Raw genomic sequence first — 26,953 nt, forward strand, 5'->3', positions numbered from 1 at the left:
TTACATAATAATATAATATGTACAGGCTTTCTGAAAATAATTCTGATATTAAAGATATTTATTTATCAAAATATACAATACATAGCCATACATATTCGATGCTGGAATTGTACAGTTGTCAATAAGGACATACAGGTGTAATGGGGTTGCACTAAATCCCAAACGAAGCGCTAAGCTTGTTTCTTCAACTTCTGAGGGCAGTTTCGAAGTTCAAGGGACACACACACACTGTTAGATGGCTAGTAATGGGTAGATATTACTAGTAATGGCTGGATATGGTAGATATGATATAAGTTTTTTCAGATGTGTGATCAGATTCTGATCTAGGGTAGAAGACGGATATGTGAGTCTATCCATTACGAGCAACACATTGAAGTTGAACAGACAGTCACCATTTTAGATCGTTCTACATATTATTTAAGATTTTATAGTTAAAAAAAAACACTTAAAAACTATAATTCAAATTATTTTAATTTTATGCACTGGACTTTGTTATCATATATCTCACTGTCGTAACCGTAATTTTGAGACATGAAAATAAAACTTGAATGAGTTTTGTTTTTGAATTCATAATATTAGTTATATTTTCCAATTCTGTCTGCCCTACAGTTGCATAAGAAAATTAGTGCTAAAAAATCTTATGCAAAGCACAAGTTGTGTGAGTGCTTTTTTACCATCCAGATAGGGGAACGTAGGTTATAAACAAAACAATACGCTAAAAGATTACAATCTTATCTTTGTCGCTGTGGACATGTTACTGAAACACCAAATACGGTGAATTCCCTTGAATTATGTAACGCCTTGCGATTTATCTTTAGATCTATCTCCGCGATGCGAGAATGTACACGTACATCGCAATGTTTTCGTATGGGCAGGACCATTCTTGGAGTCTGAGATAAATGTTATTGAATCAGTAAACTTAGGTGCGTTTTGTGCTTAGATAGTGCTATTAAAATAGGATATATGTAGATGACGTATGTACCTCGCGATATAACATATTGTAATGTTTTCTATAAAGTTAATAGGTCGTATATCTACCACCACATTTGGTCACTTCTGCATTTGGAAATTGACACCACGACCGCTATGAGTCGCGAAAGCGTTAACGCATACTTCATCCCAACTTACTTTTTCCATACTTTTTCCTACCTATGCTGATGCCTTGAGAGGCTATATCAGCTTCGCCCTAACGTGTAGGTGAGCTCACGGGGCTCAAATCGGAGTGATGCTAGCACTGGCCCTAGCAAGAGCAGTGCTTCGCAGAATCTACCACCGGATCGGAAACGCGACCCACTGAGAAGATCCGGCGAGAAACTCAGTGGGCTATGTCTGTGGGTTAATTCGCTCGTCAAGCCCTTCGTTGCAAGCGACGTGTTCGACAAGGACGGTGACTGGTGCTTGTAGTACTTAAAAGCACCGTTAATGGATCAGGAGGATCCATAATGACGTGAATCCCGACCCGTGGCTTCCCATATGGTTCGGAAATTCACGCCTGCAGTCGTCCGATAGCCACTAAGCTAACTATCAACAAGATGTGTCCATCACAACGAAATAAATGTAAAATTATAGAACTTTGGCAAAAGTGTTATTTTGTGCTTAAACGATACGTAATTATTTCAGTCCTGATAAATTAAACTATTGACGGAATGAAAACGCCATCTGCCAAGACGAATCTGTACGAGAGAACATTCGCAGAGTACCATAAACAGCACAAAATCTGCATTGTCTAAAAATACGGAACCCTAAAAGTTTTGTACCCTTATTATTTGTGGTTTAACAGTTTTTGTTGTTTTTATAGTTTATGGAACTAAATCGATTACATTTCTTTGTAAAGTAAAAAAAATGATGTTTGACCTCATTAAGAGTCATCAATTCTCTGTTAATCTCTCTACTCTTGTTTATCTAACAGAACACCAATTCGAATTCTCACCTTAGACAAGTAGGTACAAGGTTCCAAGGCAACAATGTTGGTAACGAACGAGAAGTAACAGTATTAGTCAAATTATCGTAGATTATATCTGATTTGAGTTCACGATAATACGAGGATGATGAGCTCAAGACTCAAGTAGTCGACGTCATCGCACGCGAACCGCTTTTTATGATCCGTACGCATTAAGGGGCAGCTTCGAATTTGAGTTAATGTACTTACGTGGACTTATTGATGGATTATAACAATCCCATAAATAAAAATAAAGATGGTTCAAACAATCCCAAAAAACATAGTTTTGTTCAATTGGTTTTAGATCCTATTCTAAGGCAAAATTAAAACATTAAAATTCAACATGACTAAAAAATAATTTACGTTGGCGATATGCCGTTTGAAAAGGTAACTTGGATATAATTAATTTTTGACAAGTTTGAATTACTTTTCCAACATATACAACATATAAAAAAAAACAAAAGAGTTCTTCCTCCCCGGTCGATATTGCATCTTAAGTTCACTGCGGTAATGAGACGGTGCGTGTAACTGCGGTAGTTAATTTACTTATTATATTTATTATTGAGTTTACGGATTGAAGCTTTCGTGATGCGGATTTGTTAATTTCGATTCGTGTCTTCTATCGCATAAATAACAAGTATTCTATTTGGTTGTCACGAGTTGTAGGCATAATAAAATTTCCGTCAACACGAAAACTGTAAAGTGATCAAAACGTCGGAAGTAATACAATGACAATATCAAACGCGAGATTAAACGGTACAAGTACTTTTAATTATGCACTGTAACTAGTCTTGACGCGCTTTTCTATCGTCGTAACCATATACCATCATCTCGTTTTTACCATCGCACCGCCCGCCACCGGAGTAGAATTCATCCATACTACCTGGAGCCACAGCTTTCATCCACAGTGCGTTTCCAGAGATTTTTTTTGCCGAGTGCCATCCGGCTTTTGAATGAGCTCCCCTCCAAGGTGTTTCCCGAGCGCTATGAGATGTCCTTCCTCAAGCGAGGCTTGTGGAGAGTATTAGACGGTAAGCAGCGGATTGGCTCTGCCCCTGACATTGCTGAAGTCCATGGGCGACGGTAACCACTTACCATCAGGTGGGTCGTATGCTCGTCTGTCAAAAAGGGCAATAAAAAAAAATTAAAATTGGCCTCATCGTGACTTAGGTACTCAGAGGTAGGTATGTATCATTTATTTAAGGTTAAGGCTTATTTCTTACTTGTAAATAGTTTAAAAACTAATCCTAATGACGGATATTTTAACAAATTATATAAATAACAATAAGAAACAATCAACCCTGAATGCATGTCATGGCAAAACTTAAAAACACTTAAACATATCAAAACACGTACGCAATATTTTATGTCTGTACTATTGACCGTCAATTAGTTCATTCATCTGCATTTAATTCTTGAATTTGATTCTTCAAAACACACTTACCATAAAAATGTATTGTCATCGAAATTGAAGCAACACATGAAAAAGTTAATCTGATTCTACTCGTAATTTAACTTCCAAGATTTGATCACACAAACAGGCAAGTTAAATAAAAACTTGTAAAACTATCGGCAACTGTTACCTCGGACGCTTTCACTGTAATTTCGCTTTTATATTCATATTTCTCACTCCAAAAGCAGTTTGTTTTGTTTATTCCCACGAAAAGAAATGCAAGAGTGACGCTAATGGACGATTGAATTATATTGAAAATTGTTTAGACGACTCATTAACTTTTTGACGACTGTAAGAATGACTACTTCCACACAAAGCTGTATTTAATCGTTCCAAGCAGATGTTTCTCTTCAGAGGCATCTACTTTGTTTCCATATGAATAGTTAGACGAGCGTGCGGATCGTAGTAGTAACCGTGGCTCATTGACGCCGCGATATCGGAGCCAAGTCGGTACTTCTATGTAGTAGATTATTTGACGAGACGAATGAAGTCGCGCAAGCCATGTTTGTATTCTCATCCTGGTCTGAAGCCGTTGACTCTCCTTCTCCTCCTCGCGTCCTTTCCTCACTGCTGAGGGGCGTGACCATCATGTTTCAACAGGATTTTACTTTTTGTAATATCCCTCCACCGCTTATGATCATTGACCGCGTGAATGGCTTCGTGGAAAGGGATTTCTAGTGTGATGCGGATTTGATCAAATTACCTCGTCGGACTGCGCCCGCGCGGTCTCTTTTCCTCGATCTTCCCTGTCACGAAAAGTCTCTCTAAGCTATCAGGTGTTTTCGGAGCAATATGATAGCAGTTGTTCTAAGATAGACACATTGGTTCTCTTCGCTGTCCTAGTTAACTATAATACTTGTAACTAACCTACCGCTCCGTCCGAAACCCATGCAGCGGTACACATGGACATACACGTCCTTACGGATCCATCTGATCCAATAACCCTTGCATTACACTCTAACACTAGGAGCGGGCTCAAGGAACCTGGTAACCATACTCGTCGAACTCTGCAAAAAATCCGACGTGCAACCTAACCCATGCATCAGCCCGTTGAGTTTCTCAGCGTGATTTTCAGCGTGTCGCGATGCCGATCCGGTAGTAGATTCATTCGCGAAGCAACTGCCCTTGAGTTGTTAGGTCTCCTTCGGAGGCGCTCGGGCAGCTGTTAGCTAATCCCTTCCTTACTGGCTAAGCCTTTACTGGCCCACCTGTCCTGGTGAAACTGAAAAAAAAAACATGGACAGCCTGATACAAACAAATAAGTTATTAAATACAAATTTTGTAACCTTCATTTAATTACTCTATGTTGTTTCTCTATCGTGGAAGCCTTTCGTGAACAGATGTCATACTTGTAAAACGTATAAAACGGGATTATCTAAATCGAATCAGCCGAGCGGGCTGCGTGTGCTCTGTTGCGCTCGTGAACCCATTATTCTCACATTAACGTCTTCCGAGAACACGAAGATATAATAAACGATAATTTGAGTAACAATGCGCCAGTTTCATAACAATGAATTGGGATAAGGGCATAGGTAGCTTCGGGCCCACCTGATTATAAATGATGATCGTTTGTTTGTGGACATCAGTGACGACGAAAGCAGTGCATTACTACTATAAGAAGGTAGTCTCTTAGTAAACATAAATAAATATCGAATATTTAAATTAAATTATTATCATTTCTGTACATGCCAAGCCCTATATCGCGCAGAGCATTAGAGAAAAACGTAATTTTGTTCATACTGTTTTGTCTGTTTAATTTTGCGATGTTCAAAATACGTATATTCATTTCCCGCAAAATGTGTTACATTATTTACGTCATGATTCTCTACATATATACTAATATTATAAAGCTGATGAGTTTGTTTGTTTGAACGCGCTAATCTCAGGAACTACTCGTCCGATTTGAAAAATTCTTTCAATGTCAGATAGCTCATTTATTGAGGAAGGCTACAGGCTATATAACATCACGCTAAGACCAATGCAAGCGGAGCACCAGTAAAGAATGTTTCAAAATCGGGGTATTTTTCCCTTTTGAGAGGTTAAAGTAAAATATTTTCACTTTCTACGTCAATGAAGAGGTGGGTAAAATTTAGCGTTATACCAAAGTAACTATTCCACGCGGACGAAGTCGCGGGCAAAAGCTAGTTAAAGAGTAAATCAATTAACCTGTACCGCTGAACAGTTAGATTAGCTTTATGGCTTACGAAGGCATTCCAAAAGCTTAGTCAGGAAAAAAGAATCCAAAAGTCAATCTAACCTAGATCGATACAATTGAGAATTTAATCTCGCTTCTTAAGTTTCTGTAAGGATACGTCCCCAATCCAGCTGTAGAATTGTAGCAAGTGTTAAAATGTTAGGAGGAAAAGAGACCGCGCGGGCGCAGTCCGACAAGGTAGTTGGATGAAATCCGAACATACTAGTGCAGTTTCCACCACCAACAGTAGTTTCCAACAACAGCAGCTTTAAATTAAACAAAATTGAACCATATTGCTACTACTAAACTTACCGCATACAAAAAATTCGATTCAATCATTTAATGCCTATAAATTTTAGTGAATTACAGAGTATCAGCTAGAATTTCAATATATTATCCACCGAATGCGGCCCAGAAAAGGGCAATCAGAGAAGTATGCGCAAGCGCAGGGCGTAGGTGCGAGTCCCATGACCCCCATACTTACCTGCTGGGGTGGATATGATCACTGGAAACTCAATATTTATTCCAATGGTCTAATCGGACAGCTATTGCGAAATGTCTGTTCTTATTTATACGTAGGCTTAAAGTGCGAGGCGAGTAATATTCTTAAAATTTAAATCTATGCGTTCAGGGTATGCCTGAGTGTAAAGCAAATCTCTGACGACTTTGGTCTTTTTTTTTAATGCTTCGATGGATGGACGAGCTCACAGCCCACCTGGTGTTAAGTGGTTACTGGAGCCCATACACATCTACAACGTAAATGCGCCACTCACCTTGAGATATGAGTTCTAAGGTCTCAGTATAGTTACAACGGCTGCCCCACCCTTCAAACCGAAACGCATTATTGCTTTACGGAAAAACCTGTGCGGACTCAAGAGGTCCTACTAACAGTAAAAAAAAGATAAAGATATCTATAAAAAGATATCTAGGTATATTGATTGATTTGATGTGAGTAAACCCAGAAGGAACGTTTGAAACTTAATGTCGGGAAATTTACTGTAATCAAATACCTTGAAACCTTGAAACAACGGACTTTGATTTTGGTGGTACCAATGATATGCGAACATAAGAATTAATGAAGAATTGCGGGCTTAGACATTAGAGTGTTAAATACACCTTAGATGAGGAGACTGCTATACAGAATGATGAAGAAATCGCACTTGGTTGAAGGGTCGCGGTGCGGGTCCGATAATCTTAATTAATAAATCCGCTGACCAAGATTTACTATGGTTGTGGTGATTGGTTGATTCAGATGCGGGCAATTGAACCTCAGGAGTTTTAGTCGGCTCGATGTCCTTGCCAACGCATAGGCACAGCCCGACGGTTTAACGTTGTATAAATATATGTGAGTCACCCACAAAAACACACATACGACGTTTTTGTTCGAAAGTTTCCGTTGAAATCCGGATGATATACTGACAGACTTATTGAACACATTGCGCAAATCACAGGACTTATCCTGTATTCCTTAAATGTGTGGACTGCACGCGGTCAGCGGCCGACACGTGATCCCTGAACCGTGAACAAGAAATCATTTTATTTTACTGAAGCGAACACACGCCGCGATCACTCTGGACCTCCGATCACGACGAGCAACGGAAAGAGGGCAAATTATTTTATTTAATTAAGTCTTTCTGTTCATTTCATGACGTTTAAACGCATATTCATATGATGCGATACGCAACATTGATTTACTTGAGGGCTTAAAGCTCCACAGCGATGGGCAACTGAGGTGCAGTTTTTCTGATATTATTGATGTTTCGTGAGCGTTGATGAGTATTTCCAACCAAGTGGCGCTGGGCTGCCATCGAGCTCGTAAAAAACGTAGTAGTTTTAATTTGTCTACCATCTTGAGTTCGTTTTTATAGTTTTTCGGGCAGACAAGCTCACGGAATAACAAACAATCTTTAAACACAGAGATATGATAGCTTTGGAACAGAGATAGGCCACAAGACCATATTCACGGGCTTGTAGACTTACATTTGATTTACTTCAGAAATAATAATTCTCAAGTTTTCTGATCAAAACAGTGCAGTACGCGAATGTGGCGGTAACGCTACGTTTGTGGCGATCGAAGCGCGCGACAACTCGTGGGGCGCAGCTCCGCGCGGCGCAGGCCTCCTCCTCGACTGGACCTCTGAGGGCTCCCCGCTTCGAATTGGAGACAGGTTCTATTATAATTTTATTACATTAGTAACGGTCTTGCCAAAAATAGGCAAGGTCTATTTGTGCCTAATGAAACAATTACGCTCTCTCCTTTTCTTGCAACGTAATTTTTTTAATTGATGACGTCATTGTATATCCTATATATTATCATTATTATAGAGTTATTTACGTTGATGGAGTTTACCCGTCTTGGCATTAAGAATTATCATAACGAAATCTATTTCCAGGTTGATCGAAGTGAACGGTACGTTGGTGATATCATGTCACAGTCAAGAGGAGCTCCAGCGTGCAGTCAACGCCGCCAGTCCAGTCAGACTGGTGGTGCTTCGATCGCAGACAACTTCACTACCCTCGCATCCCACAGCTGCCTTCACACAGGTAAAACTAAACAACAAGATATACTACCGAAATTGTAACACCCTTTAAGCTACCGCTGTCTAAGCTAATCTAATAGCTAAACTTCATTTTATTTATTTATTTTTTGTTGCTTAGATGAGTGGACGAGCTCACAGCCCACCTGGTGTTAAGTGGTTACTGGAGCCCATAGATATCTACGGCGTAAATGCGCCACCCACCTTGAAGTATAAGTTCTAAGTTCTCAAGTATAGTTACAACGGCTGCCCTACCCTTCAATCCGAAACGCATTACTGTTTCACGGCAAAAATAGGCAAGAGGGTGGTACCTACCCGTGCGGACTCACAAGAGGTCCTACCACCAGTAAAAGTCCACCAGACATTTGGAAGTCAGTTGCCATTATAAAATGTAATACAGGAAAAAAGGAAATCAAATGAACGGAAGGATATCTAATTCACGATATTGTTACGAACCCACGCGATTTTACGAATACACTTTCTATCAAATATATTTTAATAAATTTACAGAATGAAGCGGCCACTTTAAGATCAGAACTAGCTTCGCTGAGGACCGCGGCTGAAGAGGCCGAGAAGGCCAAGGAGGGGCTCCGGTCTGATAACACGCGGCTCACACATCGCATCTCCTACTTGGAGGAACAGGTCGCCGAGCTACTTGCAAGGCATTCTCCGGTTAGTGTTTCAAAATAAATTATCCTTACTTTTATATACAGTTTAAAAAAATCATAAAATACATTATCGAATGAAATTATACCTAAAGTATGCATTACAAAGTTTAAATGCAAAAAACTAGAATATGGCGCTTCAGTTAGTATTTTTAATTCAGTCTAACTATTGAAATAATGCACCGTATGTCACTCCCACTGTTGAGACGATCTAAAGACACCTCATATGTCGGAATCCATCAAAAGTTTACATCGGCAGCGAGATAAAAAAATCACCTTTATTTATTCCTAAAGTTATCTATAGAGCAAGGCGATTTCCGTAATCGCTTAACTTTTGAACATTCAAAGGTCTGTCTGAATGCTTCTTACGACACTTTAATGGTGCTTTAACGATATTTTGACCGTCCTAAACAACTGAATTCATTAACTTAATAAATGAAATTAAGATAAATATAAAAGGTCTTGAAGAATTTTGTAATAACAATAAATCCTTATTTTCAGCTTCAATCAACCAGCAGTAACGACAGCTGTATAACGGTTAACAAAACTAAAAAGAATGTGACAAACATCAACATCACCACAGAACCTCAACCCAATGGTAAAAATCCGAAGTCAGAAGTACAAGTTTTTCAAAAAGGTCCCGACATCACCGCCATCGTCGCCAAACTACCCGGCTTAGACGGCATTGAAACCAATCTTCCTCTAATGAGACCCAGGTCTAACGCATCCGGTGCTTCGTCCAGAACTGCGATATCACCTAGAGCCTCTCCACCCCCAAACTACAGGTCTCATAGCTCCCACAGCCTGGAACACAGAGCGGGGAACATGCGCCATTCTTTATCCCACCACTGTATCCATGGAGGTATAGATTACAGCGCAGAAACCGACGCGGCTATACGAATGATCGAGAGAAACCAAAGACATATCGAAAAGCAACGCATGAAGGCAGAAAGACTTAGCAGGTCAAGAGAAGAATACCTGCGATCTGATAGCGACTTAGATCTAAGAGACACGCGTTCCACCTCCAGCCGGGATCCCCGAAATATCGAAATCAAGAAGGCAACTGATAGAATCGAAGAAAGCATCAAGAAAACCAACTGGGCCGAGAGAAAAACTCTATCCATTATCGAGCAGCTCAAAAGATCGCAACGCTTGCGAAAGATGAAAAAGAACGACAGTGCAGAAGACGTCCAAGTAGAAACAGAAAAGCACTACATGTACAGTCAGATAGACGGCAAGGTGTTGGAGAACGCGCACAAGTCCAGTCGCAGAACGTCTAAGATACATTCCCGGAGTGCCAAGTCTTCAGAATTCGAGTCTGAATGTTCGGATTTTCCGAACGGTGACATGTATAGCAGCTCGCCGCGGATAGACTACGGCTCCGAGACTTGCTCCACCAGAATGAGTCATTATAAGAAGAATGAGGACGGAAAGAACGGAGAACAGAAATCAAGACCAACTCCACCGAGGAAGCCGCTGCGGCTGTCGTTGCACAAAGCACGCAGCGCTCATTCATTGATGAATGGAAGCGAAACTGAGACCTTGAGCCAACCGAGACCACCTTCGGAAATTAGACATCTGGCGACGGACTGCACCAAGAGACCAGTGAAAAGAACACATGCGGCTGACAAGTGGGCCAAGGAGAGGCTGAAAGATCCCAGTAGGGCTACTCCCAGACCAACGCGGAAATTAATGAATGGATTGTCACCGCGTGATACTCCAGCAGCTGATGACTTCTATCCTGAAGACTCCATGCCGGGACGAATGAGCGGGATGAGTCAATCCAAATGGTGCTAATACTTGCCAATGCTAATAAGAATCCTAACCTTGTATTATTATACATGGCAAGGTTTGAAAGAGCATAATAATATATTTATGTTATATTGTCGATTAAAAAAAAACAGTCGGAATTTATTATTAGCGCTTGCTCTTGATTTAGTGGAAAGATTATATGCAGATAGAATTAAATTCTGCATAAGTTACTATGCGCCATGTTAACAATTAAATTGCTCACCAGAAAGTCTGCAGGGCGGCACTCGCATATCGAACTGGACACAGGTTGGAGCGGGTGATGATGATCAATGACAAACTAGAAGTCATTGTGTCGAGCTGAATATTTGGTTTTAATGTTGGCATTCACACAAGAAAAGATATAGGCTAGAAATTTTGTAAGGATGATCAGAATATACAGACCAGTGCTCACCAGGTTGTGTCAGAGTGGGACGGACGGCTTTGAAGAGAGAAAATAAAATAAACAGAATGTTATTACTACTGCCAGTTTTTTTAAGTAGTTTTATTTTTGTATAAATATTTTAACTTTGTAAATTACGTTGAGGCTAAATATTGTTAATTTAAATTCTGTAAATGCACAAAGAATTACGATATTAAAAACAAATTGAACAGTTCACGGTCGACGTATCAAACGATAAAAATCGTGATAATTTCATTCAAAATATTAATGTAAAACTATATTTGAATCAATCAAGTCAATTTAAGCGTTAGAATTTGTAACTAAATATTGCACAAATTTGGTACTAAAGTGGGACATTGTGATGTATGTATGCTCCTCTAGTAGACCCGGGATCTCAAGTACTCCAGTACACACATAACAGAGTAAGAAGGGACGGGAGAAATGGGCATCTAAAAATGCATTTTCTCGAATTATTTACCATTCCCTTGTAATTTCGATAGATAAATAAAAACTACGAAAATGTATTTCTTTAAAGACAATAATGTAAATACACGTGCACCCACCGCATTAATCAATTAATTTACTATAAATATTTTTGATAATTTTATTTTTATGTAAATAAAACAAATATTTTTATAAAATCATATATTTTTTATTAAGCTACCATTCTTTGATTCCACCAGATAGTAAGTCGTTACAGTAACTAACGGACGTAACACGTAGACTAGTTTAAAAACAAAAAACACGTTTTATTAAATAACAACCTGAACTTGAAGAAAATTGTATGAACTGTTTTGTATATTAAAGATCTCCCTGCTTTTTTTAATTTGTTAGTATTTGTTTGGTTAAACCCATATCTGTGAGTTGGTAGCCAGGGAACAAACACCTTTCTGCCTATTTGTAATGCGAAGCAGTCGTAGGTTCTGGCCAGTAGTAAAGCAGTAAGTACTAGAAGCATAACAGTAATTAAGTTTACTGGTGGTAGGAAGTGTTGAGTCCGCACGGGTAGGTACCACCACCCCGCCTATTTCTGCCGTGAAGCAATGATGCGTTTCGGTTTGAAGGGTGGGGCAGCCGTTGTAACTATACTGAAAGCTTAGAATTTATATCTCAAGGTAGGTGGCGGCATTTACGTTGTATATGTCTATGGACTCCGGTAACCACTTAAACAGGTGGGCCGTGAGCTCATCCACCTACATAAGCAATAAATAAAAAGTAGGTACGGAAACGGCTGATGACTGCTTGGTGTGACCTAGCATTATACCACCCTTCTCTAAAGAGTACTCTGCCAAATATATTACGATTGCATGTACTATTGGAAGGCTGGATCCGTACGGACATAACCACGACTCTATTTCTGCAGCGAAGCCATCATGTGTGCCCATTTCAATGGCTCTACTGGGATCATCCAACAAAATTGAGACATAGACCTCATATCTGTTGGGCTTCGATAAGCATTTATACCGGGTGAACCGTAAGCCGGTCTAATGGAATTATAAAGAAAAATACATTCCGAATATCATAAGATGTTTATTTATGCATTGAGTATACAACAAAACAATTAAAAATACAATAATATTTACACAAATTAGTAACGATTATACGCAACTTTCCGAAGCTTGTGTGCGCACACTCGACTAAACACAAGAGACTTTTCCCCAAAAATACAGCGACTTATTTAAAAAAAAGAGACATCTTGAGCCCAAGCTGCGGTGTGCGGTACGATGCGATGCGATGCTATGCTCCCAGCGTCGTGTTTACTTGTCGCACGTTGAATAGTTGCAATCCGCTGAATTTAATCTGGTAACACTGGCCGTCCACGTCACGCGGCGTCATGTGACGAGTTTGTTCCGCGCGTGGGCTCAATGGTTGCATCGTTATGACACAGATAACAAAAATGCAAAGGGTTTTCGAACGCGTGCGCACATTGACCTTATACAATTAATATTTTTTTTTATCATTAGACGATTAAGAATATCGATAAATGACAATTCGACTTTGCAATTTGAATGAGCATGTGTGCAATTCTAATTCTTGGCCAATTATAATAAATAGATCGGTAAAATATTATGTGTATTATTTATGGATCAGTAACGAACTAGCCGCCGAGCTGGACGAGCGTTTTATTAACATATAGACATTCGAAAATTCCAAAGGCGAATTCCTCATTTTGACTATCCGATACAACACATAGGAAGGAGTCAAGGGTAAAGGGCTTACAACGATCGTGCCATTACTTAAACATTACTAAGTTCGCTGCGGAACGCTTCACTAGACGTGAGCCTCTGTGAGCGCATCAAGATACATCAGTACGTCTGTATACTCATAAAACCATACAGATCTTTTTGCCCACGTACTGTTTATTGAATTGGATAATGTATTATATCGCAGCAGCGTCACTCCGACAGTAATGGCAACCTACAGCTAAATATCATCGAAATACAACATTTTATAGTTTATAAGATAAGATGATGGCGTTGCATCGTGACAAAAACTAGACGATTATAATATATTCCTACTTACTGTATTATTATTTTTTATATTCGTACGAAACATAGATAAAATCTACAGTTAATATATACTTGCGCCACAGTAAAAAAAAGGAGATTAATGTCCGTATAAATTTGATCGACCAAAACTTTGTATCACACTGTCAAACACAATGCAGTGCGTTCTAATTTAAACAAAAATACCAGAAACACTATATGTTTATAATTAAAATTGCATGTCTTTTAGTTACCGACAAAAAAAAATTAGAACGATTCGAAAATGCGCTGTCAGAGAAAGTACCAAGATGTGTAGCGTTCACAAGAAAATTGCAAATTAACTACCGTCACATACGCGGTGCCGTCGCTGGACCAGAGTGAGCCAGTGTGAGATGTGTTATATATGTTTATGTTAGTTTGTTAAAGCTACAGATTGATTAACAGTAATACTGTTAACCCTGAGCAATCGTGAACACACTTCAGCGTGCTAAGTGCAAGATTTTTAACGTTCTCGACCGCGTAAAAGCTGTTTCAACTCCATAAAAATGTTCCCTTCGTTTGCCACTAGGGGCGCTGTTCCAACTCCATACAAATTTGAGTTAACTTTTACGCGATCGAGAACGTTAAAAAACTCGCGCTAAGCGCACAGAGCACTGCCTTACAGGCCACGCTGCCAGTCCAGTTCTGGCGCCCGGCGCGACGCTCACATCATCTTTTATTTTATAATCTTAATTCTCTTCCTTATAATACCCCATCGCTAAGCTGGGCCACGGAGGGCATCGACACTGTGAGCATCTTTATCTATTACCTTTTAAATTAAAGTAACGGACTGCACGTGACGTCATACAACAGTATTACGGTTAAATAAAAAAATGTATTAATAAAAAGTTTACAAATAACATTTAATAATAATAATAATTAAATTTACATAAACTAACATTTACATTAAACAAACACATTAAGTTAGACAGTACAGAAGACAATATGCAATTCGACATTGGCTTGAACAAGTGTGATGAAATAAAATTATCAAACTCATACATATTACATATATTATAACCATTTTACATTGTTTCTCGCGTTTACTGTACCAGCCATGTAAGGGTGACGTCGGTGACGGTAGTATTCAACTTTAGAACGAACTTTTATAGGTTCAATGAACTTGCACCTACACAAACTACCCACCGATGCCAGTATTAGTATTTATTTGGGCTTTTCCAAGTTTTACAAAGGAAACATGATTAGAAATATTATTACCGTTTAATCACGTGTTTCTTTAATCATTACAGCTTTGAACGCCCGCGATAACAGCCGTCCGGTATTTCATAGTTAAGAATTTGTTTTTATGTGCCAGTTCAATTAGCTTATCGTTCCTTTAAAGAACTTAGTGGGTGGGTGATAGTTGATGTAATGAGTAATACAAACTAACAAAATCAATCGCACTCAGCAAACTCGGACAATGCCCTGTTGAACGTCAGGGTCGAGGTTCCGGGGGCCAGGGTGAAACCATTTGGCGCAAAAATCTTAATACAACATTTATTCTACGTTTTCTCTAATTGAATATAAAACTTGAAAAGTTGAATAATTAATCCCATCATTACTTAGAAATATTGGCAGTCTGTCAGCAATGTTAATGCCATTAATATTGATTGAATTCAACATCAAATTCTAGTAGAAGTAACAAATAAAAAATCTACAACGTAACTTAACGTAAATCATTGACGTACAAAGGACGAGCGGGACAAGTTCACCACAATATTATTACGTAATCGAAATTCCATAAAACTTCAAATTCTACTGCTCCAATATACACGACATTAAATGAGTTTATCAGTACAAAAAGCACCAAATAAATCCCAAACGCTACTATAATATTATTTACAAGTGGTGTCGAGTGGGGGGCCCTAGAACAGCCACTCGAAGGCGTCGTCGGTGATGACGGCCTCGCCCTCGCGCAGGCTGCGTTGCAAGTACGCCAGCTTGCGGAGGGCCTCCGTGGTTCATGCGGGCGGCGTGCGGCCGTAGTTGACGTAGTGGCGCAGCGCGGGCGGCAGCGGCAGCGCGTACAGCTCGCGGCGCAGCAGCAGCGACAGCCGCAGCCGCCGCACGTCCAGCGCGGCGTGGCACGCGCGACGCTTCTTCTTCGTGGCGCGGTCCACCTTCCGCGGGATCTCTTCCTCGGAGGACGAGGACGAAGACGACGACCTAGTTTCTACGTCGCGATGGCTGCGCTTGGGTCTGCGAGGTCTCGCTGAAAAATTTTTTTTTTTAATTGCTTATGTGGTTGGTCGAGCTCACAACCCACCTGTTGTTAAGTGGTTACTGGAGCCCATAGACATCTACAACGCTAATGCGCCAACCACCTTGAGATATGAGTTGAGTTCTAAGATCTCAGTATAGTAACAACAGCTGCCCCACCCTTCAAACCGAAACGCATTACTGTTTCACGGCAGAAACAGGCAGGGCGATGGTACCTACCCGCGCGGACTCACAAGAGGTCCTACCACCAGTAAAAAAATAAAGATTTCTGAACATGAATTTACAAAAAACTTCGTTTCAATGTTCCACGGACAGAGGGGTCGCGCACGTAACCGTTGATGTACCTCGTTGATGATCATCGTCTTCCTCGAGGCTCCTGTCGGACTGCACAGCATCGGAGCCGTCGCTCCTGGGCTCAGTCTTCTCCGGGGACGATCCCCCGGGCGAGTTCTCCTCTCCTATTCCGCTGTCCAGTTTCTGTCGTTTCTTGTCGAAGTCCTTCGAAGTGTCTTCTTCATCGCTGGACCCATCTTTACCCCCCTCCTCCCACTCCATCTCAGTGCTAAGGGAATCCTTCACCAGGCTTTCGTCTGCATCGCTCGAATGCGAAACCGAATTTTCAATTTTTTCCTGTTTCGTGCTGGACTCTTCATCAGTTTTAGCATCTTCAGTCTTTGCGCTCTCAGTCTGGACGGTCTGGGACGTCCCCGGCTCGGGCTCCGCGTCCGAGGTCCCGCTCCCGGTTCGGAGCTTCTTGAATTTGGACTCCTTCGTTTTGTCTGGACTAGGGTTGGGTTTCTGGTTCCCGGCATCGTTCTCGTTGTTTCCGCCGGAGTCTGACGCTCTGTCGCTGGAGTTGGAGCGGCTGGATGATCGGCGAGCTTGAGTCGAATCTGCGAATACGGTTGTGCGTTAAACTAATGTTAGGTATAGTCCCCGGCATGTAACTGGCAAGAGTCGCTAGATGCGCAGAAGTCGTTTTTTAGGTCTCTTTGGTTGTCAAGCGGGACGCGGGGAAAGACGTAGCACCGTTCCGAGCGCGCGATTGGTGAGTCAGTCGACCCTCCCCTCCCGCACCGCGTCCACGTTCCGTTCGCTCCCGTTACACATGCGCCTACTAAAGTTGTAGAAACCCTTTGTTTATATTGAGTTTTTGTTACGAGTTGTTATTATTGTTTTAAATTTAGTTTTTGTTACGAGTGTTATTGTTTTAAGTTTGTTTGCAATGCCAGGACCAAATACCAATGACCATATAGTCGATTCAGTCACTGAGCGTTTTATTATTTACGCCAGTGACGACAGCGACTCTTCGTTATGTCAACGATGAGGAGCCAACTCCTTCCACCAGCTCAGATGCTACCATAAATTTAATCCAAGGGGTAGCACTATTAGAAAATGATAGTGACGACGGCGGCACATAATTTTTAATATTAAGTATATTTTTTTAAATAAGGTTCTTAACTTTTAATTGTATTTTATTTATACATTTCACGAATTCCTCTCTATTCTTTAACTTTCTTCTAAACACACAGGCTTAAAAATAATATATGGCAAATAAAAAATTTAATAAAACAAAATTAAATTATATGCGGGCAATAAAAGTGACCATTTTTTTGTTGCAATGTGCATTATGCGCGACATTACCCCCACTACACCAAAACCTTGCCAACTTACGTGCCGCTTACTATACATATTTGTCGAGCATTGTGTTTTATAGTATTTAATTGATCTAAATAGTAGACAGCGATGGCAATAGCTTATTGTGTTGGAAGAAGAGACGTCGAAGCGCGCGTCGGGCCTCACGGCCCACGGACGGACTTCGAATTTGAAGTTATGTGATTGTTTCGATTTGTAAATTTAGTGTTTAACAATAGTGGCGTAATACGAAGTCATGCAAGCGTCCACCTCCGTCGCGACAAGCAGTGACGTCATGTCGGCGGCTGTGAGCTCACCTACAGCCGGCGCCCTGGCCCGGGATCCGCGGAACTGGAACATGACAATTTCCCGGCACAGCTCGAGCTGCGACGGCTGCCCCTCCGCTGGCGGCTCATCTCTTTGTTCATTGCCCTCCGCCCTCTGCTCGTTCTCCCCGCTGTCCTCCTCCCCCCCCGACCGGCCGCTCGCCCGGCGGTCCCCTTCCTCTTCGGAAGTGTTGGAGGCGTCGATCGAGTCGAACCGGAGGGCTCCGGCCACGCGGTTCTGTCCCATGCTCAGAACTAAATTGAGCAGAGCGTTCATTTCGTTGGCTCCGCTCTCGCGGTCCAAGTCGTGAAGACTGTTCAGTTCCTCTGCGACACAAAAGACTAGACTTTAAAACAATCGAGATTTATAAATAAGAGTCATTAAACAATTTGGAATGAAAAATGTCAGATAACACTATCGGGACGGAGAGAAATAAACATTGTGTGCATCCCTCAAATGTCTTCTACATGTACAGTAGCGCTCAAAAGTATTTTGACAAACATATTATTTCAACTAACTAGAAATAAATGTGTATCATAATACAATATTCTTTTTATTGATGGATATTCAATGTTCCACAAAATAATGACCACTAGACCATGTTGAGAACATACATGTTTTTTTAAATAAAGAAAATGGAGGTGCAAAATTATTTTGACATTGTTGAAAAAATAGATTTTAACACATAATTCCTATCTTTACAAATACGATCAATTTAGGTTTGTTTCTCTGTTTGCTTTAAGCGCATTCATGACGGCTTTTCTATAGCAATTGTTTAAATACTCGCAATGATAAAGCTCCCCACTACACTGACACTTGCCTTTATCTATTTTAATGTTCTAAGAAATATTTACCAATTTTATGGTGTCGTGATATAAACTTTCGAGCGCTTCTGTATTTATTGAGCGTAGCCTCGTGTTCAAATCATTTTAAGGACTATTGAAAGTGATGTGATGACAGCTTCCAGCAGCCCATGGGCACCACTACGTGAGCGTCACTGCCCACGTCGATACACTACATGGTAGTCTCGATTGCATTGGTACAATGGTTTGGTATGCTCATCTAGGCGCAATCAGACTTCCAGTTAAATAATAAGTCAGTAATGACAGTATTTAATTGAGAGACCTTCAGAACAACAACAAGCAATCCCAGACTCACTTAAGTGACGGTTACAGTCCTAGAGCGAGACAGAAAGACTTATTATCAATTAAAACAAGAATCTACATAATAAATTTGTCATTTCGACTACAAATTAAACTCTGGGTGAAGTATGACGAGAACAGTCACTTACTTCCTAGTCCAGGCGCTGCGGCGGCGCGAGCTACGACCCAGCTTAGCTTTGAGACGACCCATTCTTCCGACATTCCCAGTGGGACGACTCACTCCCAATTTACACAAACAAGGCTAAAATATTTATTCGAGACTAGCTTTTGCCCGCGACTGCGTCCGCGTGGAATAGTTACCTTGGCATAACGCTAAATTTTACTCCCCACTTCATTTACGTGGAAAGTGAAAATATTTTTGAATTGTAGAATGTTAATGAGCTATTTAAACCCTTATTTTGAAACATTCTTTATTGGTGCTCCACTTGTATTGATCTTACCGTGATGTTATATAGTCTATAGCCTTCCTCAATAAATGGGCTATCTAATACTGAAAGAATTTTTCAAACCGGACCGTAGTTCCTGAGATTAGCGCGTTCAAACAAACATCTCTTCAGCTTTATAATATTAGTATACATATCCTACTTCACTAAGACCGGAAAACAATATTCTTATTAAATTAAGTTAACAAAAGTTTAGTTTTAATTTTTCGCGAGTCTCGCGAAGATATACTGTCTACCCGCAGTCTCTCAACTGTTCAAAGAATAGTCGTGACGCTCTGGGGTACCTGCGTCGCTGTCGTCGAAGGGGATGCGGATGCGGCGCGGCACGCGGCGGCCGCGCGGCGGGGGCCCGGCGCTGACGGTGCGCAGCTCGGCGCGGCGCTGCACCAGCACGGCGCGGACCGTGTTGCGGACGGCGCCGCGGGACAGCGCCTGCAGCCGGACCGGGCACAGCTCGTCTGTGTACGCGACGCACCATACAAAACAACTTTTAATTATAATTGATCCTGACGCACATTATTTAATAATAGATCCTAAAAGACCTCTTTCCTCTACACTAAGTACATATTTGCCAAACACTCATCCACTCTATTTTATTTTAAATGAGAAAGTCAACATTTCTTTGTATTCTTTTAACAGATCGAAGACCCTACTGTCGTTTACCGTTTCATTCAAGTACATTAATTCGATAGAACTGTTTAAAACATGTTAATATCAAGATTATTTATCCTTTTTTTTTTTTTGGTCAGGAGGAAATCGCCGGACTTCCGCCCTCCACTGGGGACGGCGGGCGGAGCATGTCGGAGTCGAACCGACTAAAGCCTCCTGTCGCTCAACAACCAACGTCCAACCTCACATGAGACAGAACTCATGAAAAGGCAAAGGGGGGAAAGTGAAGTGTTTAGTGCGGAGCACATCTCTCCCATCACCCTCCCCCTCGGGACGCCGGACTGGCGGTCGTCGGCGCCACGACCACCAGCCCTCTCGGTCGGCAGGCTATCCGGAGCCCGCCTAGATGGCGCCGGTTAGAGTGAGCTATCCTACGGAATACCCCGCTGGGTCAGAACCAGCGTGGGTCGAGGATAGCCGGCCTTCCATCACCCGGATGCTCTTGCGTAAAACGCGTGCAGAGCAGCTTGCACGACGTCTTCTTAGGTCCCCCTCGCCGGTCCGCAGACCGACATATGAGGGGGACCCGAAACACTTGAGAGGGCCAGAGCTTGGGCGAGATCCGCCTCCCTGGCCCCCGCTCGACGGCGGCGGGGCGCGTCTCTAACGCGCCCCGCCGCCTCCTTCTGCGAGATGGTGCACTCGCAGAAGTCGAGCATCGCCTTCCACGACTCGTCGTCGCCGAGCATCGATGCCACAACACTCGGCAACGACAAGTCGTTTCCTAAAGATTATTTATCCTAACAATTATCCTGAAAGTAGTCACAGTAGTAATATAAATATACCTGTGACCATACTGCTGATTCCGACCACTTCCTACATATTGAGTATTTGTACCTATGAAATTGATTACAATTGATAGAAATTTCATGCATCTATAATATTTTAACTAAAAAACTACAAAATGTGGTTGTTTTGATCGCCATGAAGGTCCGCTCACCAAGTTTAACGTGTTCGGTGCTCTCCTCCTTCGTTGGCACCTTCAGGGACGCGAACGAAACATGAAGCAGGTTCTTGGTGGTCCATTCAGTTGGCGAGACTCGCTTGACTTGGATCAAGTTATCATTTAGTGGCATCACAAGTATACCACCCACCTGAACATAAACATATGCATATTACAAACTATAGGGTTTTTCTCATTCGATAGTTCAGAAGAGGCGATCGAGACTTGTGGTGTGGAGAAGTCTCTGGGGCGAGTAACCGAGTGAGGTGAATCGAATTTACTTAAATTGAAGACACATGTTTCCACCTTCACTGCGGAAAAGGACCCCTTGTAAAGAGGCTGCTATTCCAAGGAGTATCCGTTTACACTCGTTCTCACAGATTCTTTTGAATCTCTTGGTCCACGGAGGGACTTCGGTTCTCACTGTGTTTTGTACCGTATACTCTTTAGCGAGTGCTTTGAGGGATTGTTATAACTCTTTTTTACCATCGCATATCCCGCCACATCGTGCCACATGGCGTCGCATCGCGAGAGCATCGGTATCGCAGGATCCGACTGATGCATGACCACGACCACTCTGTCAAGAGTGTACGAATAGGAAGAATCCCGCCACCGTAGAAGAGTTTTCCCATTCTACCTCAAATCGCTGCTTTCAACAACAATGCGTTTCCAAATATCTTTGTTCCCATGTACCGTCCGATTCTAGAATCAACTCTCCTCCGCGGCGTTTCCCGAGCACATGACATAACCATTTTCAAAGGTTCGAGGAGATTCCCCAGTAGTTGGCAGCGGCTTGTCTATGCCCTAAGTATTATCGATGTCCATGAACGAGTTACCATCAGATGGGCCGTACCGTAGTTGCACTCGAAATGAGAAATATTTTAATAATGTTGACTCCAATTGAAGAATTCTATACACTCTAAAGTTTTCAGGTATGCTCCTTGGAAGTATGGAGTCGTGAATGAAAGGACTCTTCTGCGCAGTAAACGCACAAGCTACTAAATTGTTTTCCAGACTTTAGGTTACCCAATCCGGGAGCTCTCCACTTCAGGCACAAGTTTTGACCCCCTCATCTGATGATCTAGCCAGCGCGCATCCCGCGTGTTATCATGGGTACCAATTTATTGATATCAGCTGAAAATCGTGGAAGAGAGCACCAAATCTTATAGACCACCCGCATACATGGCTGTGATACGTCAGCCGTCGACGACTAATTTGATCTTTCGTCCACCGAAAAAACAAGCGAACCACTTGCAGGCTCTCGGGGATTCCGTAAACTGGTAACAAGGAAGTTGTCGCGATAGCTGCCTGTGACTAGGGATCCGACCAGTTACCCTTCTTGGGGTCATAAAAAGCGCACGTCTTCAGAATCACTACAGAGATGACATACGGCACCGTCGATTTATAAGCGTCGAAATCTCCAGGTATACGTTCCCGTTCCTTCTCGATTCATCCATTTAATTAAAATCTGTATTTCGTTTGTACTTTTTTTTAAATAAACCAACATACCTTTATTAACTGCTTGAAATAATTCTGATATTCATAGGGACACCCGGCTCCGCAGTACACACGATCGTACGTGGACTGAAGTGGCGCCAGACACAAGCCGTTACCTGTTTTCGAAATTAATCCACTATGAATCATTTATATTCACTTTCTAAATTCTTAATGTGACAAAGGATTGTAATATATCCTTCAGCGGTAAATAGTACCTACTGAACCGGGATTTTCCGGGAACCGGGAATTTCTTCTTAGGTCTACCTCTTCCTCTACATCCTTCCACATTCATAGTTAACATTCTCTTACCGACCTCACTTTTATTTCGTCTCATCACATGTCCATACCATCCCAAACGCGCATTTCTCAGCTTGTCGGTCACAGGTGCCACTTTCAAAACAGGGAACAAGACCTGAAGTGCCAAAGAACATACAAAGTTTTCCTCTTTGGGTAAATGAAAGACTAAAATTTTTTTATATTCACAGTACATAATCAAGCTCCACGATGCCCTCCACAAGGCCAAGGATCGAAGCAGATGGAGAACAATCGTAGAAAAGAGGTCGATGCAGCGGGGGAGTCACGACCCTCAGTAATGAGGAGAACGACGCAAGGAGGAAGGTGGAGAAGTACATAATTATTTGTTAGGTGGGTGGTTGAGTACGCTCATTTGTGGCACGTAATATGTGGTCGAAGTTTGCTCAACTCAACTTAAACTCGGTCTGTTTAAATTTACTGACTCAAAGCTTAATCCGTCAATTAAACAAATCTTGATCAAAACTTGATCCGTCAATTAAACAAATCTAACAGCTGTACAGTTTCAACTTCATTAGATTACTGTGGAGGTTACCAGAGAAGACACAGGAGAAAAATTGTTTAAAAAAAATGTCTACTCCGGATTTTAACTACACAAGAGAACAGCTGCTCTAAATGTGTGTGGATTGTAACTAGCTCCGTCTACTAGACTACTGCAGCTAACATAGCTCGACATTCTGCTACTATAGATTGTAAACGAAAATTGTATTGATACTATAATTATATTGATATTAATATACTATTATTGTACCAGCAAAATCAGGTCATGCTGTGTTTATTGCATTATCTGAAACCCATCTATTTCTTGAAACTTCTGAACTAATAATGTCGTGGGACATTGTGAACTACCCTTCCTCTAATTGGTCAGCATTGCAGGTGGCATGTTTATATCCATAGAGTTACAAATGAATGATCAGGCATCTTTTGTTATTGAGACAATTTGTTGAGGTAGAACAATATACATATTTCATACATTAGTATGTACGAAATATGTGTGTGTATAAAATATGTACGAAATATGTACATTAGTATGTACGAAATATGTATAATGTGGTAGTCCATTTCGAATGAAACAGTAGTTAGAACAAAAAAAAAACTTAATCTGCTTTGTTTCAAACAAGTTCACTCAATATAATTAATTAAAACTACCAACACTGTTAAATTTATCGTTATTAACTATCATTCAAGTACTTATCAGATTGTAGAAGTCAAAGTATCTATGCAATTCTGCGGCAAAAGGACACTATTAGTGTCATAGCTATATAAGCAACATGGCATCAAATTATCTAGTCGACAAAATAATACCTTAACCAAGTAGTTTATCTTTTTTTTTCGGATTCGAACACGGTTGCATCGCTTGATACGATTTCACCGGGTGTCTAATCCTTTAGGCCACAACGACTTCATTTCTCTTGAGATAATGATTGACACACTCATACATAAAGTTGCAACAAAGTCCTTACTGCTTCTTTGATGCAAATATAACCCTGTTGTCGAAAAAATGCTTACAAGTGAACTTCAAAGTATTGCTACAGCTTTTTCCTGATTCTGACAGATTTACCTTGAGGGTAGAAGTGTTTGTATTTTGATGCTATGCAAAAATTAAGCCATTCTTTGACAGCTGTATATGACCGGATCTGCAGATCACTCTGATTTTGTATCATTAAATGAAATAAATAATAATAGTATGGTGCACTATCTGCGGAATACGGGGGGAAGAGTAATATGTCTTATTTGAACATTTCAAGTAGGCTTCAATGGGGTTGGCAACATGAGGCTGAGTGATGGCTTCCAGGAGAATCATTTTACTATAGCTCTGGTGGATTGTTACCATTTTTCATGCAGTGCTCAGTTTAATCACATGAACTTCGATTCTATTCCCCAGTGATGTTTTCATTTGGTTCCAAAAGCTCATAATAAACAATTGTTCCCACCAAATACACAGCGTAGCCTTATTGTGAATATTCGGTAAAGCTAACGATATAGAAACATCAGTAGTTCCCAAGTTTTCTTTAGGTTGCTTCAATTTTTCACATTGAATCCATTTTTCATCATCTTTCACGATACCATGAAGAAAATCCTTCTTTTTAAATGTTTGGAGCACATGTTTGTTCACGGACGAAAAAACAACACCCTAGAGTTCTTGTCTTCAACTCAGGAACCAAAGATCAGTGCTTTTGTATCATTCCCAACGCGTGCAATTGCTTGGAAACGACTTGGCCTGTTACTCTTAATGCTGAAGTAAGCTGAACTTTGATTGACACAGATCTGCATTAAGCAATTTCTCTAATTCAGAGTCCTTCAAGATTTTTGGCTTTCCCTAATGCAGATGGTCATGAATCGTTACAACTTCACAACACAATTATTTCAGTCAGAGCAATTTTCTTCAAATGAAAAAGGAAAAACAGCACTTCTCACAAATGACGATTAATTGTAACTAAATCGGACATTTTCACACGATTAAATGTATATCATGCAACAAGAAGATCATTATAACGTGGTTTGTGTACCATATGTAAACGTATAAAAATCAACCACCATTTATTGCAACAGTTCATATAAACAAACAACCAAATATTAAAGACTTACCACAAAAGAACTTTGGTTCGCAAAAGTCAAATTCATCTAAAGTTGGAGAGTTCTCAATGAAATGTGAAAGTTTCTTGTTGGAATAGTCTACGACAAAAGAATTGACTTCTATGCCGTGATTTATGCCGGAGGTTCCAATTATCAGACCAACCAAGGTGTTCAAGTAACCTGTCCCAGAGCCGACGTTCAGGAAAGTTAAGCCTGTTTTCAGTTCTAGGGCTTCCATTACTTCACTGAAGATATAAAAGATTACTAATTATCACAATACAGAGAGATAGTTCATTTATTGCATTCCAAATTACTTATAATAGTATATGTAATAGTGTAATCATAAGCCATTTCTGGCAGATATTTAACAAACATAATGTAATATTATAAATTATTTATACAACAATCCATGTATGTATGTAGCTCAAATTTGAAAAATAAACGAACATTAAAGCTAATCAAACTAAGAAAAAAAACAAATACAAGATTTGTTTTTTTCTATTCTGGTTATTTGAGTTAAGATATTTCGACAAAGTACTCAAATTATTATATTATCTTTGATCAAGTGTGTCACATTGGTCAAAGTGACGACTTAGTGAAAATTATGTTGAAATATTGTTATAAACATATATAAATAGATACAGGTCAAGCATGATAAACATTCTGATAAGTTTAAGTAACATACAATATGGCTGTTAACAATTTGTATTGTAATGAATTTTTATTTTATTTCGTGTATTTTTTTGTTTTGATGTACCTTTGTTTTTATTACTAGACTTGCATCAGCACTTAATAATCCAAAGTAATTATTAATTTCTGATTACAAAGGAAAATAAATACAATGTTTTTCCACCACCTTCAACATACCTGTAAATACACGGTGCTGACATATGCAGAGATCCATTCCTCCAGGCAAGGTCCTTATACGCCTGATCCCGTACTTCTGAAGACATGTAATCGGCACGATCGAGTGCCCGGAATACGTTCTCCACTTCCGCGGAACGGATGTATTTGCCTCTCATCAGGTTGTCAATCAACTCATTATTATCACGCCCTGAACTCACTGCACCTCCCATTTTTAATGATTCTTTTCTACCACCACCTTTATGAAGAACTTCCCTCGCACCTCAGCTGATTCTTGACGTGACGTCACTTGTTTTTCAACATATTTTGCACTTCATTTCAAAAAATCTTACTTTTAGAGTCAAAACTATCTATTAAACGTTTTAAATAAAGAATTACGATAGTGTTTTAAAACTGGATTTCTCCCTATTGGCGAATGGGTGCTAAGAGTAGCGATCGTTCAACCATTTTCCTTTTAGTTCTCGTTGATTCTCATTGATTAATAGCAAAGAGTAAAGATTAATTGTTGTTTACGGTATGTAGTGATTATTATTGTCTTTGGTTGGTACCAGGATTGGAAAATATATTACAAGACTTGGCTTCGGCCTTATTAAAAATTTTATTTCAGGAAGAAATTATAGAGGACTTCGCTTCGGCCGTAATGATTTTTTTATTTCAGGATATAATATAAATCATATAAGACCTGGTCTCGGCTTTTTTTTAAAATGACAAGGTTGTTTATGCCTAAGGAAAAATTGTACCAAAACTTATTTTCATGAAAACATAATTTTTTCAGTAATTTTAAATTACCGTAATTTTA

At 40.4% G+C, this 26,953-nt stretch overlaps 2 protein-coding genes across 2 annotated transcripts in view; one reads left to right on the forward strand and one right to left on the reverse strand.

Annotated features, from left to right (window-relative positions):
- Positions 1-11,620, forward strand: part of sprt (PDZ domain-containing protein sprite) — a 58,440-nt gene extending 46,820 nt beyond the window's left edge. The window contains 4 exon segments of the mRNA XM_028179857.2: positions 7,617-7,754; positions 7,980-8,130; positions 8,634-8,795; positions 9,290-11,620. Coding sequence (XP_028035658.2) covers positions 7,617-7,754; positions 7,980-8,130; positions 8,634-8,795; positions 9,290-10,585 — 1,747 coding nt within the window. The 3' untranslated portion in view covers positions 10,586-11,620.
- Positions 11,621-12,489: 869 nt separating this feature from the next.
- Positions 12,490-26,645, reverse strand: LOC114247450 (uncharacterized). Its single transcript, XM_028180431.2, has 8 exons — positions 26,158-26,645; positions 25,303-25,535; positions 22,414-22,517; positions 20,902-21,055; positions 19,577-19,750; positions 17,677-18,012; positions 16,069-16,617; positions 12,490-15,716 (listed from the first exon to the last, which is right to left on the reverse strand). Exons 1-8 carry the CDS (start codon positions 26,364-26,366, stop codon positions 15,466-15,468), a joined length of 2,010 nt encoding a protein of 669 aa, XP_028036232.2. The 5' UTR covers positions 26,367-26,645; the 3' UTR covers positions 12,490-15,465.
- Between the last annotated feature and the right edge of the window lie 308 nt (positions 26,646-26,953).

This window comes from Bombyx mandarina, chromosome 10, assembly GCF_030267445.1.
Source record: "Bombyx mandarina strain Sakado chromosome 10, ASM3026744v2".
Taxonomy (NCBI): Eukaryota; Metazoa; Arthropoda; class Insecta; order Lepidoptera; family Bombycidae; genus Bombyx; species Bombyx mandarina.

Bases quoted from the DNA above. Each gene is read 5' to 3' on its own strand.
- LOC114247450 (XM_028180431.2), bottom strand. From the start codon at position 26,366: ATGGGAGGTGCAGTGAGTTCAGGGCGTGATAATAATGAGTTGATTGAC. The intron at 21,056-22,413 runs GTATGTTGGTTT...GTTTATGTTCAG, and splicing joins ATTTCAAGCAGTTAATAAAG to GTGGGTGGTATACTTGTGAT. The intron at 18,013-19,576 runs GTACCCCAGAGC...TTTGTGTCGCAG, and splicing joins CTTCGACGACAGCGACGCAG to AGGAACTGAACAGTCTTCAC.